Raw genomic sequence first — 19,910 nt, forward strand, 5'->3', positions numbered from 1 at the left:
CCACACACAGAGATGCGTACAAAGCTCTCCCTCGCCCTCCATTTGGCAAATCTGACCATAACTATATCCTCCTGATTCCTGCTTATAACCAAAAACTAAAGCAGGAAGCACCAGTGACTCGATTAATAAGGAAGTGGTCAGATGACGCAGATGCTAAGCTACAGGACTGTTTTGCTAGCACAGACTGGAATATGTTCCGGGATTCTTCCGATAGCATTGAGGAGTACACCACATCAATCACTGGCTTCATCAATAAGTGCATCGATGACGTCGTCCCCACAGTGACCGTACGTACATACCCCAACCAGAAGCCATGGATTACAGGCAACATCCGCACTGAGCTAAAGGGTAGAGCTGCCACTTTCAAGGAGCGGGACTCTAACCCGGACGCTTATAAGAAATCCCGCTATGCCCTCCGACGAACCATCAAACAGGCAATGAGTCAATACAGGACTAAGATTGAATCGTACTACACCGGCTCTGACGCTCGTCGGATGTGGCAGGGCTTGAAAACTATTAAAGACTACAAAGGGAAGCACAGCCACGAGCTGCCCAGTGACACAAGCTTACCAGACGAGCTAAATCACTTCTATGCTCGCTTTGAGGCAAGCAACACTGAAGCATGCATGAGAGCATCAGCTGTTCCGGATGACTATGTGATCACGCTCTCTGTAGCCGATGTGAGTAAGACTTTTAAGCAGGTCAACATTCACAAGGCCGCAGGGCCAGACGGATTACCAGGACGTGTACTCCGAGCATGCGCTGACCAATTTTCAACATGTCCCTGACTGAGTCTGTAATACCAACATGTTTCAAGCAGACCACCATAGTCCCTGTGCCCAAGAACACTAAGGTAACCTGCCTAAATGACGACCGACCTGTAGCACTCACGTCTGTAGCCATGAAGTGCTTTGAAAGGCTGGTCATGGCTCACATCAACACCATTATCCCAGAAACCCTAGACCCACTCCAATTTGCATACCGCCCCAACAGATCCATAGATGATGCCATCTCTATTGCACTCCACACTGCCCTTTCCCACCTGGACAAGAGGAACACCTACGTGAGAATGCTATTCATTGACTACAGCTCAGCGTTCAACACCATAGTGCCCTCAAAGCTCATCACTAAGCTAAGGACCCTGGGACTAAACACCTCCCTCTGCAACTGGATCCTGGACTTCCTGACGGGCCGCCCCCAGGTGGTAAGGGTAGGTAACAACACATCTGCCATGCTGATCCTCAACATGGGGGCCCCTCAGGGGTGCGTACTCAGTCCCCTCCTGTACTCCCTGTTCACCCATGACTGCATGGCCAGGCACAACTCCAACACCATCATTAAGTTTGCTGATGACACAACAGTGCTAGGCCTGATCACCGACAATGATGAGACAGCCTATAGGGAGGAGTCAGAGATCTGGCAGTGTGATGCCAGGACAACAACCTCTCCCTCAACGTGATCAAGACAAAGGAGATGATTGTGGACTACAGGAAAAAAAGAGGACTGAGCACGCCCCCATTCTCATCGACGGGGCTGTAGTGGACCAGGTTGAGAGCTTCAAGTTCCTTGGTGTCCACATCACCAACAAACTATCATGGTCCAAACACACCAAGAAAGTCGTGAAGAGGCCTATTCCCCTTCAGGAGACTGAAAAGATTTGGCATGGGTCCTCAGATCCTCCAAAAGTTCTACAGCTGTACCATCGAGAGCATCCTGACTGGTTGCATCACCGCCTTGTATGGCAACTGCTCGGCCTCCGACCGCAAGGCACTACAGAGGGTAGTGCGTACGGCCCAGTACATCACTGGGGCCAAGCTTCCTGCCATCCAGAACCTCTATACCAGGCGGTGTCAGAGGAAGGCCCTAAAAATTATCAAAGACTCCAGCCACCCTAGTCATAGACTGTTCTCTCTGCTAACGCACAGCAAGCGGTACCGGAGCGCCAAGTCTAGGTCCAAAAGGCTTCTTAACAGCTTCTACCCCCAAGCCATAAGACTCCTGAACAGCTAATCATGGCTACCCGGACTATTTGCATTGCCCCCCCCACCCCACCCCCACCCCCTCTTTTACGCTGCTGCTACTCTGTTTAGTATTTATGCATAGTCACTTTAACTCTACCCACATGTACATATTACCTCTCACCTCAATGACCTTGACTAACCGGTGCCCCCGCACATTGACTCTGTACCGGTACCCCCTGTATATAACCTCCCTACTGTTATCACACATTGGCTCTGTACCGGTACCCCCTGTATATAGCCTCCCTACTGTTATTACACATTGACTCTGTACCGGTACCCCCTGTATATAGCCTCCCTACTGTTATTACACATTGACTCTGTACCGGTACCCCCTGTATATATAGCCTCCCTACTGTTATTACACATTGACTCTGTACCGGTACCCCCTGTATATAGCCTCCCTACTGTTATTACACATTGACTCTGTACCGGTACCCCATGTATATAGCCTCCCTACTGTTATTACACATTGTCTCTGTACCGGTACCCCCTGTATATAGCCTCCCTACTGTTATTACACATTGACTCTGTACCGGTACCCCATGTATATAACCTCCCTACTGTTATTACACATTGACTCTGTACCGGTACCCCCTGTATATAGCCTCCCTACTGTTATTACACATTGACTCTGTACCGGTACCCCCTGTATATAGCCTCCCTACTGTTATTACACATTGACTCTGTACCGGTACCCCCTGTATATAACCTCCCTACTATTATTGTTTTTACTGCCGCCCTTTAATTATTTGCTTTTTTTTTTTTTTTCTTAAAAACTGCATTGATGAGCTCGTAAGTAAGCATTTCACTGTAATGTCTACACCTGTTGTATTCGGCGCATGTGGCAAATAAAAATTGATTTGATTTGATTGTAATGGAACCTCTCTCTCACCCGTATCTACCCCCCACCTCTCTGATTCAGAGGGGTTGGGTTAAATGCGGAAGACACATTTCATTTGAATGCATTCAGTTGTACAACTGACTAGATATCCCCCTTTCCCATTCCTTTCCAGTGTGTGGAGGGGTTAGGGGTGAATCTGGTTGATCTACTATCTGACCGCTCAGGTCCACACTGAAGGCATCTGGTTTAATGAACCGTGTGTGTGTGTGTGTGTGTATCGCAGGCTGAGAGATGGAGACACGGTTCAGTATTTATAGCAGAGTGGTCATGAGAAAACCCCTCCTCCCCTCCCTATCCCTCCCCTCCCTATCCCTCCCCTCGACAACCATTGCTCTGGCTCTGGGAAACCCCTAGCAACAAGGAACTCCAACAAGCAGGCCTTGGTTATTTTGGGAGGCTGCAGACAGGCACTGGCTGCTGCTAGTGCTGTGTGTGTGTGCGTGTGTGCTCGTGTGTGTGTGCGCGTATGAGTGTGTCTCATTAGGGGTGGAGCATGGGCTGTGGGGAGAGGGAGGGGGCGGGTCCTTGCGAAGCTGGTAATATCCCAGACTGGTGAAGTCCTCCCTCGGGCTCGCCAAGGGTCAGGGTCACACACCTGTTTATTCTTTGTCTCCCACGGCAACTACTGTTGGGCAGCCTGCTTGTCCCTGTGTGTGTCCCTGAGTCTCCCTGAGTCTCCCTGAGTCTCCCTGTGTGTCCCTGAGCCTCCCTGTGTGTCCCTGAGTCTCCCTGTGTGTCCCTGAGTCTCCCTGTGTGTCCCTGAGCCTCCCTGTGTGTCCCTGAGCCTCCCTGTGTGTCCCTGAGCCTCCCTGTGTGTCCCTGAGTCTCCCTGTGTGTCCCTGAGTCTCCCTGTGTGTCCCTGAGTCTCCCTGTGTGTCCCTGAGTCTCCCTGTGTGTCCCTGAGTCTCCATGAGTCTCCCTGTGTGTCCCTGAGTCTCCATGAGTCTCCCTGTGTGTCCCTGAGTCTCCATGAGTCTCCCTGTGTGTCCCTGAGTCTCCCTGTGTGTCCCTGAGTCTCCCTGAGTCTCCATGAGTCTCCCTGTGTGTCCCTGAGTCTCCCTGTGTGTCCCTGAGTCTCCCTGTGTGTCCCTGAGTTTCCCTGAGTCTCCCCTGGCTCCAGCAGAAAGCCTGGGGGAACTCCTCTGTGTTGTGTTAGTCTAATCTATATATGCTGTCTTTTTGTTGGGTTGCATTTGAGCGTATGAAGTTCTATCATAATGTTGGATAGTCTGAGGAAATATGTACCAAAAGCAAGCTCAGACAAGCAAAAGCAGGAGAGGGCAGAGAGGGGAGGTGAGTGAGAAGAGTTTCATTTTCTGATGTTGATGCCTGACTAAGAATGGCAGTTAGTTAGTAAATCAAAGATACTTACAATGTGAGCACATTTCCAGGGGGTAACTTGCCTCATTTCCCTAAAGAGGAGAAACAGGACACAATAGGTGAGAAATACAGGAGACAGAGGTGAGAAATACAGGAGGCAGAGGTGAGACATACAGGAGACAGAGGTGAGAAATACAGGAGGCAGAGGTGAGAAATGAAATACAGGAGACAGAGGTGAGAAATACAGGAGACAGAGGTGAGAAATACAGGAGACAGAGGTGAGAAATACAGGAGACAGAGGTGAGAAATACAGGAGTCAGAGGTGAGACATACTGGAGACAGAGGTGACAAATACAGGAGGCAGAGGTGAGACATACCGGAGACAGAGGTGAGAAATACAGGAGGCAGAGGTGAGACATACCGGAGACAGAGGTGAGACATACAGGAGACAGAGGTGAGACATACAGGAGACAGAGGTGAGACATACAGGAGACAGAGGTGAGACATACAGGAGACAGAGGTGAGAAATACAGGAGACAGAGGCGAGACATGTTCACATTATGAAACAGAAATACTGGTCAAAACATGGGAAACCCAGGGGATAAATTCTTCCTGATGTAATTATTTTCAGGTCTTTCAGACCGTACTGCAGAGGCTCTACTGCTAGCCTTTTCCAGTGCTACTATCTCAAAATGGAGGTTAATACACATCCTTGTAATTGCAGTTCAACCCTCCCAGGGACTGGAGCTACAACATGGGGTCGTGTTCATAAGGGCTAAAACAGAAAAACGAAAATGAGCATTTCTTATCATTCATTATATTAGCATTTCCATCAATATGCGACCGCTACAACTCAGTGACATCCGTTAACCAAACCCAACAGACACCCGATGTAGACCTCATTTACATATCACGCAATGGCCTGTCTCGTTAATATGGGGATGACTCAGGCAGATGGATGACATCATGATGAACTAATCTCTCATGGTTGTGTTAGTAGGTCGAAAGTGGGCTAAAGACAACAAGCAAGCAAGCTAGTAATAAATGACATGCCAATTAGCAGACACTTTTATCCAAAGCGACTTACAGTCATTTGTGCATACATTTTACGTATGGGTGGTCCCGGGAATCGAATCCAAAATCAAGCGCCATACTCCACAAACTGAGCCATCAAATTAAAATCAAAGTTTATTGGTCACGTACACAGTTTTGCAGATGTTATCGCAGGTGCAGCGAAATGCTTATGTGCAGTAATATCTAGCAATACAATAACAATACACACATAATTCAGGAGATTACAGCTTTGAGTCGTCTTGGGTATGTCTGTATCAGCTTTGCACGTCTGGATTTGGGGATTTTCTTCCATTCTTCCTTGCAGATTTTCTCAAGCTCTGTTAAGTTAGATGGGGAGCGGCGGTGAACAGCAATCTTCAAGTCTTTCCACAGATTTTCAATGGGATTCAAGTATGGGCTTTGGGTATGCTTGGGGTCATTGTCCTGTTGGAACGTACATTTTCACCACAGTCTAAGGTCGTTTGCACTCTGAAGCAGGTTCTCTTTAAGGATTTGCCTGTATTTGGCTCAATTTATTACTTACCAGTCTCCCAGACCCTGCTGCTGAAAAGCATCCCCATAGCATGATGCTGCCATCACCATGCTTCACAGTAGGGATGGTGTTAGACGGTTGATGGGCTGTGCCTGGTTTTCTCCACACATAGCGCTTTGCATTCAGGCCAAATCGTTTTTTTTTCTTCTCATCAGACCACAGAATCTTTTGCCTTATGTCTTTCACGTGCCTTTTTGCAAAGTCCAGGCGTGCTGTCATGTGACTTTTTCTCAGGAGTGGCTTCCGTCTGGCCACTCTCCCATAAAGCCCAGATTGGTGAAGTGCTGTAGAGACTTGTCTTTCTGGCAAGTTCTCCCATCTCAGCCAAGGAACTCTGTAGTTCTGTCAGAGTGATCATTGGGTTCTTGGTCACCTCCCTTACCAAGGTCATTCTTGCCCGGTTGCTCAGTTCAGTCGGACGGCCAGCTCTAGGCAGAGTCTGGGTAGGTCCATATTTTTTCAATTTCCCAGTGATGGAGACCACTGTGCTCTTGGAAACTTTCACCACTCTAGAAATGGTTTTATACCCTTCCCATGTAAACCCCCCCAAGAAAACATGAAAGTGTTGTTGTTGTTTTTTTACTTGATCCCCAAAAACACATACACTGAGTGGCAAAACATTAAGGACACCTGCTCTTTCCATGACATAGACTGACCAGGTGAATCCAGCTGAAAGCTATGATCCCTTATTGATGTCACTTGATGTCACTAAATCCACGTCAATCAGTGTAGATGAAGGGGAGGATACAGGTTAAAGAAGGAATTTTTAAGCATTTAGACAATTGAGATATGGATTGTGAATGTGTGCCATTCAGAGGGTGAATGGGTACGACAGAAGACAAATGTATATACCCCTTTTTGCCCTCAATTCATCGGGGACATGGACTCTACAAGATGTCGAAAGCGTTCCACAGGGATGCTGGCCCATGTTGACTCCAATGCTTCCCAGAGTTGTGTCAAGTTGACTAGATGTCCTTTGGGTGGTGGACCATTCTTGATACACACAGGAAACTGTGTGAAAAACCCAGCAGCGTTGCAGTTCTTGACACAAACTGGTGTGCCTGGCACCTACTACCATACCCCATTCAAAGGGACTTATATTTTTTGTCTTGCCCATTCACCCTCTGAATGGCACACATACACAATCCATGTCTCAACTGTTTCAAGGCTTAAAAATCCTTCTTTAACCTGCCTCCTCCCCTTCATCTACACTGATTGTAGTATGCAATTTTCGGGGACCACTTTTGGCTCGTGAGTGCTACGTTCAGAACTACTGGCTAGAAAGTATACAAAAGTACCGGAGAATCTCTTTAAATGCATGGGAGTATTTTTTGGTATTTGAAAATACACTGTGTATTTGAGTGTTTTCAAATACATGCCAAATGTCTTTGAAATACCTTAAATAGTATTTGAACCCAGGTTTGGTACTGTCTACAAGTCACTCTAAATAGTATTTGAACCCAGGTTTGGTACTGTCTACAAGTCACTCTAAATAGTATTTGAACCCAGGTTTGGTACTGTCTACAAGTCACTCTGAATAGTATTTGAACCCAGGTCTGGTACTGTCTACAAGTCACTCTGAATAGTATTTGAACCCAGGTCTGGTACTATCTACAAGTCAATTCTGCATTAGCTTGCTTGAAAGACGACAGTGACGTAGGGCCTAAGCCTGATTATGACATAGCGTGACATAGGCCAAAGCCTGACTGTGCATAAGAGCCAGAGCAGAGCAGAGAAAGAGAGAGAGAAAGAGAGAGAGAGAGAGAGAGAGAGAGAGAGAGAAAGAGAGAGAGAGAGAGAGAGAGAGAGAGAGAGAGAGAGAGAGAGAGAGAGAGAGAGAGAGAGAGAGAGAGAGAGAGAGAGAGAGAGAGAGAGAGAGAGAGAGAGAGAGAGAGACAGAGAGAGAGAGAGAGAGAGAGAGAGAGAGAGAAAGAGAGAAAGAGAGAGAGAGAGAAAGAGAGAGAGAGAGAGAGAGAGAGAGAGAGAGAGAGAGAAAGAGAGAGAGAGAGAGAGAGAGAGAGAGAGAGAGAGAGAGAGAGAGAGAGAGAGAGAGAGAGAGAGAGAGAGAGAGAGAGAGAGAGAGAGAGAGAGAGAGAGAGAGAGAGAGAGAGAGAGAGAGAGAGAGAGAGAGAGAGAGAGAGAGAGAGAGAGAGAAAGAGAGAGAGAGAGAAAGAGAGCGAGAGAGAGAGAGAGAGAGAGAGAGAGAGAGAGAGAGAGAGAGAGAGAGAGAGAGAGAGAGAGAGAGAGAGAGAGAGAGAGAGAGAGAGAGAGAGAGAGAGAGAGAGAGAGAGAGAGAGAGAGAGAGAGAGAGAGAGAGAGAGAGAGAGAGAGAGAGAGAGATGTGTGTGCAGAGCCTTTGGTGTGAAATCTGTCACAAACGCAGCAGAACTGCTCAGTGGTGTACATCCCACCCATTTAAAACACAACAGGCTTTTATCTGGTTTGTTACAATGTGGGTCAGAATTCCTCAGGTAGTCATTCAGACTATCTACTTTCTATTATAAATAACTGCAGAACAATAATATATTTTCTGGTCACTACTGAGTGTTACAGTCATTATAGTATTATCCCATCCAGTGATCAATTCAGTCAGTGGTATGCACTGGGGTTTCCTGGCTTTCTGTACATAGTGCAGGGGCTCACAGGGACGTACCATTCTCTCACTGAAACGGGGAACACCTGGTATTGGCTGCAGTGCAGTAAATAGATGGGCTGCCACCACACCATCCTCCTCCACCCCTCTATCACAGTCCAGAATAAAGTGACGGGGAAACATGTCCTGACCGCGTAATACACACACACACACTCTCTCACACACCCACACACACACACACACACAATGAGAAATCAGACACTGCACTTGATGCATTTATGAAATTACTTATTCCAGTTACTAATAAGCATGTACCCATTAAGAAAATGACTGTAAAAACTGTTAAATCCCTGTGGATTGATAAGGAATTGAAAAATGTTATGGTTGAGAGGGATGAGGCAAAAGGAATGGCAAATAAATCTGGCTGCACAGCCTATGTAACACTACAACATCTGCGGTGAAAGGAGACAGAGCTAGAGAGGTGTTTGTCAGACCATGTGACATCCCCAAAATCAGTCTTCTCACAAAATTGTCTATTGTCCGAACGGTCTACAAACTTAGCCTACAAACTACTATGACCCCCCTCTCTGGAAAGATGAGACTCTCACAAACACGATGGTGTTCTCCGTTTTGCTCTATGACCTCCACAAGTGTCAGGAAACTAATCTGAAGTCGGTACAGCCGATCTGCCAACTTCTGTCTGTAGCGTCCAAACAGTTTGGGCTACACACTAATATGTCCCCTCTGTGGAAAGGTGAGACTCTCACCAACATGTACTGTACATGTTTTGTTCTAGGATGCCCACAGGCCTCACAAAACTCGTCTGAAGCACCGCCGGTACCAGCTGAAAAATGAATGGAAGTACATTATATATGGGGACAGTTTAAAGCCAATAATATGGGGTTAAATACAAAAGTTTACTAATGTTTCCTGCTCTTTCTTATATCTTTTTTGGGGACTATCTGTTGTTCCATGCGTTTGTATGGCTAACAGCAGGAAGACGCTCTGGATAAGAGCGTCTGCTAAATGACGAAAATGTAAAAAAAATGTAAATATAAGACAGATTTTTTTACTTTTTTTACTTCAAGGGGTCTTAAAATTCCAAATCAAATAGTTAAATGATCCTTGGTATGACCTTCTTAAAACAATTCCGTATAGCTTAGTAGAACCCCCCTCCACCCCCCCTCCCCCGGCTTAGACTGATGGGTTAAATGAAATGTTGGGTAAAAAGGCAAACTCGGCTCCATCATTCATTTAATCAGATGCCTCTTTCATTACAAAACCCACTGATATTGCCATCTACTTTAATGATTTATTCATTGGCAAGGTTAGCTTACTTAAAGAACAGAGGGTGATCTTTAATGGAAGCCTCTCCAACAAAATCCAGGTAGACTCAGGAATTCCCCAGGGCAGCTGTCTAGGCCCCTTACTTTTTTCAATCTTTACTAACGACATGCCACTGGCTTTGAGTAAAGCCAGTGTGTCTATGTATTCGGATGACTCAACACTATACACGTCAGCTACCACAGCGAATGAAATGACAGCAACACTTAACAAAGAGCTGCAGTTAGTTTCAGAATGGGTAGCAAGGCATAAGTTAGTCCTATATATTTCAAAAATTAAAAGCATTGTATTTGGGACAAATCATTTACTAAACCCTAAACCTCAACTAAATCTTGTAATGAATAATGTAATGAAATTGAGCAAGTTGAGGTGACTACATTTCTTGGAGTAACCCTGGATTGTAAACTGTCATGGTCAAAACATGTTGATACAACAGTAGCAAGGATGGGGAGAAGTCTGTCTATAATAATGCTCTGCTCTGCCTTCTTAACAGCACTATCAACAAGGCAGATCCTACAGGCCCTAGTTTTGTCGCACCTGGACTACTGTTCAGTCGTGTGGTCAGGTGCCACAAAGAGGGACTTAAGAAAATTGCAATTGGCTCAGAACAGGGCAGCACGGCTGGACCTTGGATGTACACAGAGAGCTAATATTAATAATATGCATGTCAATCTCTCCTGGCTCAAAGTGGAGGAGAGATTGACTTCATCACTACTTGTATTTGTGAGAGGTATTGACATGTTGAATGAACCGAGCTGTTTGGTTGAACTACTGGCACACAGCTCGGACACCCATGTATACAGAGGTGGTCCTCTGTAGCTCAATTGGTAGAGAATGGCGCTTGTAATGCCAGGGTAGTGGGTTCGATCCCCGGGACCACCCATACGTAAAAATGTATGCACACATGACTGTAAGTCGCTTTGGATAAAAGCGTCTGCTAAATGGCATATTATTATTATTATTATTATACCCCACAAGACATGCCACCAGAGGTCTCTTCACAGTCCCCAAGTCAAGAACAGACTATGGGAGGGGCACAGTACTACATAGAGCCATGACTACATGGAACTCTATTCCACATCAAGTAACTCATGCCAGCAGTAAAATTAGATTAAAAAAACCCAGATAAAAATACACCTTATGGAACAGTGGGGACTGTGAAGCAACACAAACATAGACACATGCATACAAACACACAATAACATATGCACTATACACACGTACACATGGATTTGGTGTTATAGATATGTGGTAATAGAGTAGAGGCCTGAGGGCACACACTTAATATGTTGTGAAATCTGTTATGAATGTATTTTTTAAATGTATAACTGCCTTAATTTGGCTGGATCCCAGGAATGTTAACTCTGTTTAAACTACTAGCACACAGCTCAGACACCCATGAATAACCCACAAGACATGCCACCAGAGGTCTCTTCACAGTCCCCAAGGCCAGAACAGACTATGGGAAACACGCAGTACTACATAGAGCCATGACTACATGAAACTCTATTCCACATCAAGTAAAATCAGATTTTAAAAAACAAACAGATAAAACTAGACCTTATGTAACAACGTGGACTGTGAAGACACACACACACACACACACACACACACACACACACACACACAAACACACACACGCTAGGACACACTTTACACACAGGTACCTATGGATTTTGTATTGTAGATATGTTGTATTAGAGTGTAATAATGTGTTGTGAAGTGTAATGTTTTCCCTGGTGTTACATACATGCATACATACATACATCAAACATCACACTTTGTCATACGGACAGCATCAATGCCATTTGAAAGGCGTGGCGAGGCACGCAACTAGGACTGTTTACAAAATAAAGGTTAGTAAAAGAGAGCTATTTTTAGGATGTATAGAATTATGTGGAATGCTACTTTAGCCATAGAGGCAAGGTCAGTCCCATTCCAAGAAATGTGGCAAAGCATGTTGTAACTATTTTCAAAATAAAGGTCTATTTATAAAAGAGCTCTGGCTGTATGTAGCCTGCATTGGTCAAATAAATACTGGTTGAGCGAGGTAAGGATTTAGGCCTACAGGAAAGGAGATTTAGTGTTTAGGATTATAGAGTTACTAAGTTTAGGCCTCAGGTCAACTCTCTAGCGGTTGGTTGTTTCAGAAGTAACACATCTTCTGTGTCAGAAATAACATGGCTGGTTGTGTCAGAAATACCATGGTTGGTTGTGTCAGAAATACCATGGTTGGTTGTGTCAGAAATACCATGGTTGGTTGTGTCAGAAATACCATGGCTGGTTGTGTCAGAAATAACATGGCTGGTTGTGTCAGAAATACCATGGCTGGCTGTGTCAGAAATACCATGGCTGGTTGTGTCAGAAATAACATGGTTGGTTGTGTCAGAAATACCATGGCTGGTTGTGTCAGAAATAACATGGCTGGTTGTGTCAGAAATACCATGGCTGGCTGTGTCAGAAATACCATGGCTGGCTGTGTCAGAAATACCATGGTTGGCTGTGTCAGAAATACCATGGCTGGCTGTGTCAGAAATACCATGGTTGGCTGTGTCAGAAATACCATGGCTGGCTGTGTCAGAAATACCATGGTTGGCTGTGTCAGAAATAACATGGCTGGCTGTGTCAGAAATACCATGGTTGGCTGTGTCAGAAATAACATGGCTGGCTGTGTCAGAAATACCATGGCTGGCTGTGTCAGAAATACCATGGCTGGCTGTGTCAGAAATACCATGGCTGGCTGTGTCAGAAATACCATGGCTGGCTGTGTCAGAAATACCATGGCTGGCTGTGTCAGAAATACCATGGCTGGCTGTGTCAGATATACCATGGTTGGTTGTGTCAGAAATACCATGGCTGGCTGTGTCAGAAATACCATGGCTGGCTGTGTCAGAAATACCATGGTTGGCTGTGTCAGAAATACCATGGCTGGCTGTGTCAGAAATACCATGGCTGGTTGTGTCAGAAATACCATGGCTGGCTGTGTCAGAAATACCATGGCTGGCTGTTTTGTTTTTCTCTCATCAATAAACAAGATGTGTTAATTAAGCTCACATCTTAATATGCCGCTTACAATGTAAATGAAGCCTCTCAGAGGGCAGAGTTATGGAGAGGGGGACAGAGAAATAGAGAGAAAGAGGTAGATGGAGAGACAAAGAGAGTGAGATGGAGCGAGCGAGAGAGAGAGAGAGAGAGAGAGAGAGAGAGAGAGAGCGAGAGAGAGCGAGAGAGAGAGAGAGAGAGAGATGGATGGAGAGAGCGAGCGAGAGAGAGAGAGATGAGAGAGAGAGAGAGAGAGAGTGTGAGAGCGAGAGCGAGAGCGAGAGCGAGAGCGAGAGAGACAGACTCAGTGAGCATAGCCTTGCTATTGAGAAAGGCCGCCGTAGGCAGACCTGGCTCTCAAGAGAAGACAGGCTATGTGCACACTGCCCACAAAATGAGGTGGAAACTGAGCTGCACTTCCTAACCTCCTGCCAAATGTATGACCAAATTAGAGACACATATTTCCCTCAGATTACACAGACCCACAAAGAATTCGAAAACAAATCTAATTTTGATAAACTCCCTTATCTACTGGATGAAAAACCACAGTGTGCCATCACAGCTGCAAGATTTGTGACCTGTTGCCACAAGAAAAGGGCAACCAGTGAAGATCAAACACCATTGTAAGTACAACCCATATTTATGTTTATTTATTTTCCCATTTGTACTTTAACTATTTGCACATTGTTACATCACTGTATATATACATAATATGACATTTGAAATGTCTTTATTCTTTTGGAACTTCTGAGTGTAATGTTTACTGTTAATATTTATTGTTTATTTCACTTTTGTTTACTATCTACTTCACTTGCTTTGTCAATGTTAACATACGTTTCCCATGCCAATAAAGCTCTTAAATTGAATTGAATTGAATTGAGAGCGATAGAGAGATGGAGAGAGCGAGCGAGAGAGAGAGAGAGAGCCACTGACTGTATTTACATTTACATTTTACATTTACATTTTAAAGTGTTCTCATCAATAATGCATGTTTCATTCAGAATCAATTAGCACACAACACAAAACACACGTTTTGCATGATTAACAATAGCACACAACACAAAACACACGTTTTGCATGATTAACAATCAGGCAACACTGTTGGTTCAGCTGACGGACCTCCACAGCAAACAAAACCCAGCTAATTAGAAGAGATATCTATCTGGATAAAGGGAACCCATAAGGAGAGGATGTGTGCCTGGTCCTCCTTATTATCTCTATGCCAGCCCACAAAAGCAGGAGTCGGGGCATCCAAATCCCAATCAAGCAGTCACAACCAACCCCAAAATGATATCATCAAATCACATTTTATTTGTCACACGCGCCGAATACAACATGTGTAGACCTTACCGTGAAATGCTTACTTACAAGCCCTTAACCAACAATGCAGTTCAAGAAATAGAGTTAAGAAAATATTTACTAGATACACTAAAGTAAAAAAATAAAATAAAATAACACAATAAAATAACAATAACGAGGCTATAAACGGGGTACCGGTACCGAGTCAATGTGCGAGGGTACAGGTTAGTCCAGGTAATAAGGAGGCTATAAACGGGGTACCGGTACCGAGTCAATGTGCGGGGGTACAGGTTAGTCCAGGTAATAAGGAGGCTATAAACGGGGTACCGGTACCGAGTCAATGTGCGGGGGTACAGGTTAGTCCAGGTAATAAGGAGGCTATAAACGGGGTACCAGTACCGAGTCAATGTGCGAGGGTACAGGTTAGTCCAGGTAATAAGGAGGCTATAAACGGGGTACCAGTACCGAGTCAATGTGCGAGGGTACAGGTTAGTCGAGGTAATTTGTACATGTAGGTAGGGGTAAAGTGACCATGCATAGATAATCCCTTATTTTGACCGTATCTCATATCTCGTATAGTACACATACCAATAATACCATCATAGTGTAAGTAGCCGCAGGGCTAACTCCCAATATCACTGGCGCCACCAACACTCACCATCTGGCCTGACATCCGACATGACATACATCAAAAGGTCTGTGCAGTACACACAGGAAATGTATTTACACAGATGATATGTTAGACTAACTAATGCAGAGTGCATTAGACTGATTTTCAAGCACTTCTTTGGGGTTGGAGGTTGAAACTAAGTCTGCGTTTACACAGCCAGCCCAATTCTGATATTTTGCCTAATTATTGGCAAAAAAAGCTGATCTGATTGGTAAAATGTCCAATTAGTTGAAGATGATCAGAGTTGGGCTGCCTGTCGGTCATGGGTTCGTGGGTTCGATTCCCGCCGGGGTCGCCACACTAAAATGTATGCATGACTACTGTATGTCACGTTGGATAAAAGCGTTACGGTGGGACTTATTGGGTTAAAGCGTCTGATAAATAGCACCATTCTTACTTTATTATAATGACTCATTGATTACAACTATCCTGCTTGATTTGTTTTACTGAATATTTACCATTTGCCGTCTTTGAGGTATTCTTTTGGCCCTCGTCTCAATGCATTCTCTGTAGCATTCAGAACATGATTCCTGGCCGCTACCACATGAGGGGAAGAGAAGCTAGAGTAATACCGTGTGGACGGATTACGTGCTAATCTGAAAAGAATAATCTAAATATCAGCAGGCTAAATACTCTCACTAGCTAATCCTCTCAAGCATGCGTGTTTAGGGCAGGGGTGTCAAAACGTGCTCCTGAAGGAAGACGTCAAACCAGCTGACGTTCATCGTTCCATCTGATAACTCTGTCTGAGAGTTGTGGATGCTGTGGACAGAACTGGTAGGGTTTGGGTGGGTGGTCAAGGGGGATTTGGTGTGTATTAAGAATAAGCTGCCTGAGTGTAAAGCCCAAGTCTGAGGCACAGAGGTGAGAAGGCCTGGATGAGGCACCGTCTCTGTAAGATACTGGCTTATCTTTGGCCCGACCGTGAAAATGCTGAGATGCAGGATTGATCAATTGATTGCCAGTTGGACTGTTTGATACCATGGGTTTAGGCCGGAGGTCTTCAAAGCTCATTGGATAATCAAATCTCCAAGAACGTATGCTGTATTCACCTTTCATTGGGCTTCCTGGACTCAAGAGATATGCGTTTATACCCGGAAGCCCAATTCTGATCATTTGCCCAATTAGTGGCAAAAGATCTGATCTGATTGGTCAAAATATCAATTAAGTGACAAAAGATCTAATCTGATTGGTCAAAAGATCAATGTTTAATTAGTCTACCTGGACTCATGAGATCATATAGGCCTATTCACAATTGTATTAGCTCCTTGTGCTAGAAGCAATGCAACAGTTACGCTAATAAATCCTGTGTGAGTGGGCAGACATCCACTGACAGGCACCACACAGGGAGCATCTCCAGGCAGCCAGGCAGGGTGAATCATGACTTGTGCTGGTGATTAGCCACGGCTTTTATCTCTTACTATTAGCTAGTGCTACCCGGCTAGCGCTCAGTCGATATGTATGTGGGTGGGTGGTGCTTGACTGCACATATGCAGCATATGGTCCCCTGTATCAGGTCATTCATGCTTAAGCAAGTGCCGCCGTCCTCCCTGCCCCAACTCAGTCACTCACAACCCAGATTAGCCTAGCTGTGTAGCCTTCTGTAGCCTGTTAGCTGGCCTACACTGCTACCAGTACCAACCCTGAATAGGCCTTATTACATAACATTTTGACATGCCTAAAATGATCTACCCTACATATACAAAAGTATGTGGACACCCTTTCAAATTAGTGGATTCGGCTATTTCAGCCACACCCGTTGCTGACAGGTGTATAAAATCGAGCACACAGCCATGCAATCTCCGTAGACAAACGTTGGCCATAGAATGGCCTTAGTGAAGAAGCTCAGTGACTTTCAACGTGGCACCGTCATAGGATGCCACCTTTCCAACAAGTTAGTTCATCAAATTTCTGCCCTTGTAGAGCTGCCCCGGTCAACTGTAAGTGATGTTATTGTGAAGTGGAAACGTCTAGGAGCAACAACAGCTCAGCCGCGAAGTGGTGGGCCACACAAGCTCACAGAACAGGACCGCCGAGTGCTGAAGTGCGTAGCGCGTAAAAATCATATGTCCTCGGTTGCAACACTCACTTCTGAGTTCAAACTGCCTCTGGAAGCAACGTCAGCACAAGAACTGTTCGCCTAGAGCTTCATGAAATGGGTTTCCATGGCCGAGCAGCCGCACACAAGCCTAAAATCACCATGCGCAATGCCAAGCGTCGGCTGGAGTGGTGTAAAGCTCACCGCCATTGGACTCTGGAGCAGTGGAAACACGTTCTCTGGAGTGATGAATCACACTTCACCATCTGGCAGTCCGACGGACTAATCTGGGTTTGGCGGATGCCAGGAGAACGCTACCTGCCCCAATGCATAGTGCCAACTGTAAAGTTTGGTGGAGGAGGAATAATGGTCTGGGGCTGTTTTTCATGGTTTGGGCTAGGCCACTTAGTTCCAGTGAAGGGAAATCTTAACGCTACAGCATACAATGACATTCTAGACAATTCTCTGCTTCCAACTTTGTGGCAACAGTTTGGGGAAGGCATTTTCCTGTTTCAGCATGACAATGCCCCCGTGCACAAAGCGAGGTCCATACAGAAACGGTTTGTCGAGATCGGTGTGGAAGAACTTGACTGGCCTGCACAGAGCCCTGACCTCAACCCCATCAAACACCTTTGGGATGAATTGGAACGCCGACGGCCAGGCCTAATCGCCCAACATCAGTGCCCGACCTCACTAATGCAGCTTAATGGAAGCAAGTCCCCGCAGCAATGTTCCACCATCTAGTGGAAAGCCTTCCCAGAACAGTGGAGGCTGCTATAGCAGCAAAGGGGGGGACCAACTCCATATTAATGGCCATGATTTTGGAATGAGATGTTCGACGAGCAGTTGTCCGCATACTTTTGATCATGTAGTGTATTTTTGTAGCCTACCAAGGCCTACGCATGGAATGCAATTCAGGCCCCCTGTAGCTCAGTTGGTAGAGCATGGCGCTTGCAACGCCAGGGTTGTGGGTTCGTTTCCCACGGGGGGCCAGTATGAAAATGTATGCACTCACTAACTGTAAGTCGCTCTGGATAAGAGCATCTGCTAAATGACTAAAATGAACCATGGATTATTGGCATAATATTGCCAATATGTCATACCATTATTTATCATGTCCATGTTTGGCTGATGATTAGAAATAAATTACTAGCCATTAGCCAATGTCAGATTCTACCAACACCAGAATACCTCATATTCTTATGTAGTCTATTTGCAGAGGCCCGATAATAATTATAGACGGGTGACGCTAGAGCGCGGGCGCGCGCGACAGCGGCTACCTTGTAAATTTGATCAGAACGAAATCATACAATGAAGCAAGACGAAATGAAACGGGGTGATAGAATGTTGCAACACCAAGGCTACATGCTAAGGTCTTTTCTCATCCCATCTCCTTGATTTGTTCATGTCTAGTCCAGCCTGCTAAATGCAATGTCTACGCCATGAAGTCTTATTTATAAAGCAGATTACAGCAAATTAGGGTAGGCTACATATCGGTCAAGATAGCCACTCACTCACCGTCTGGGCAAACAACATGAAAGCAGAACATGTAAATCTCCTAGTGTCGCACAATATGTTTTTTCAACATGTTATGATAGAGAGTGTTGACTTGTATCTACTTTAGGATAACAACATAAATATGGATTTACAGTGTTGACAGGGTTACGACTGGGAAGGGCATATCTCGGCCATAGCACTGCCCAATAAACAGAGTCAAAATTGGCAAGGAAAACGTTTCCTCCTTCCTTGTGAGGGAGGGCGGTACGGTTTCATCTCACTCTGTGACACATATTACACGGTAATAACACGACAAACTGTCAAAAACCGTAGGCTATATAGTCTCTCCACCTGCAGACATTTTACCATATTTACTGTGGTGTTGCTCTGTCGGTTGGTGGGTAAAAATAAGAGTCGCGGCCGTTTGCTTACCATCTTGCCGGTTGGATGACGAAATAGGTTGACCCGGAGATGTGAACGGGGAAAAAAACTATATAAAACGGGGGTCTCGCTATTACAAAACACGGTGCTCGTGATTTTCAGGTTCTTGTTTATTTTTTGACCAGCTCCTCTCTCTCTTTTACCGTCGGTTTCACTGCAGTGGTACAGGGAAACCCGCAGGGCGGAGTCAGTAAAGCAGAGGAGGGACAACCGAGGTGTGGAGGGAGAGGAGAGGAGCCAGCAAGCCGCCTACATTTCTAAATAAAAGTCCCTATGTTCAAAATGACTTACCTTAGAGCAGAATATCGACAAGGAAAGACTGCGATTCATGCTTTGGGACTAGCAACTGCCAGTCTTCCAATGTAGCCTACCCCAAATTAAAAAAAGAGATTACGGTCTGCCAAGGTATCCCCGAGCCGACTAGGTGAAACATCTGTCGATGTGCCCTTGAGCAAGGCACTTAACCCTAATTGTTCCTGTAAGTCGCTCTGGATAAGAGCGTCTGCTAAATGACACACAAAAAAAGGTATGGTGCCCCTGGAGCAGTCTTAAGGGTTAAGTGCCTTGTTCAAGGGCACAATGGAAAGACAGCTCACATGCACACTCCGCTCCCTTCAGTGTTATGTGAAACAGATAACTTTTATTGTGAAGATCTCAGCCCATTCTCAACGCCATGTTGTGGATTAATGTTGCGTTCATAACATTTGGGAAACTCGTAAACTCGTAAAATACTTGCATTACAGCACATCCGGGGAACTCAGCTCAATTTTTTTCCCTCCAATGTCTGTTTGCACAAGTGCACCACTCAGTGGTGGAAACTATGCAGTGCATGCAAGAATATCCCCATTGTCCAGACCCACTGTATGGCTACTGCTAATATTAGACAGGAGCCACAAGGGGGTCCCTGTGGATGTTGTGTCCAGTCCCCCCCCGCCCCCCCCATCCCTTTCGTTAGGGACAGGGGGTCCTATGGGCTCTATCGTCCAGAGTTCTCACATATCCTGCCTAATCACACACAGCCAACAGTAGAGCTGATATAAAGTGTCTAACATATAACATAATACACTGTTTATTTAATATTCGCCATTTAGCGGAGCCTTTTTATCCCAAACAACTTACAGTCATGCATTCTTTATAT

General features: G+C 45.3%; 1 protein-coding gene across 1 annotated transcript in view; it reads right to left on the reverse strand.

The window, feature by feature from the left end:
* ppp3r1a (protein phosphatase 3, regulatory subunit B, alpha a) overlaps window positions 1–18,972 on the reverse strand; it is a 43,864-nt gene extending 24,892 nt beyond the window's left edge. The window contains exons 1-2 of the mRNA XM_041889818.2: window positions 18,764–18,972; window positions 4,295–4,334 (exon numbers count right to left, since the gene is read on the reverse strand). Of these exons, the coding sequence (XP_041745752.1) occupies window positions 4,295–4,334; window positions 18,764–18,766 (43 nt within the window). The 5' untranslated portion in view covers window positions 18,767–18,972. The remainder of the gene's footprint in view (window positions 1–4,294; window positions 4,335–18,763) is intronic.
* Between the last annotated feature and the right edge of the window lie 938 nt (window positions 18,973–19,910).

This window comes from Coregonus clupeaformis, chromosome 1 (assembly GCF_020615455.1).
Source record: "Coregonus clupeaformis isolate EN_2021a chromosome 1, ASM2061545v1, whole genome shotgun sequence".
NCBI classification, from domain to species: domain Eukaryota; kingdom Metazoa; phylum Chordata; class Actinopteri; order Salmoniformes; family Salmonidae; genus Coregonus; species Coregonus clupeaformis.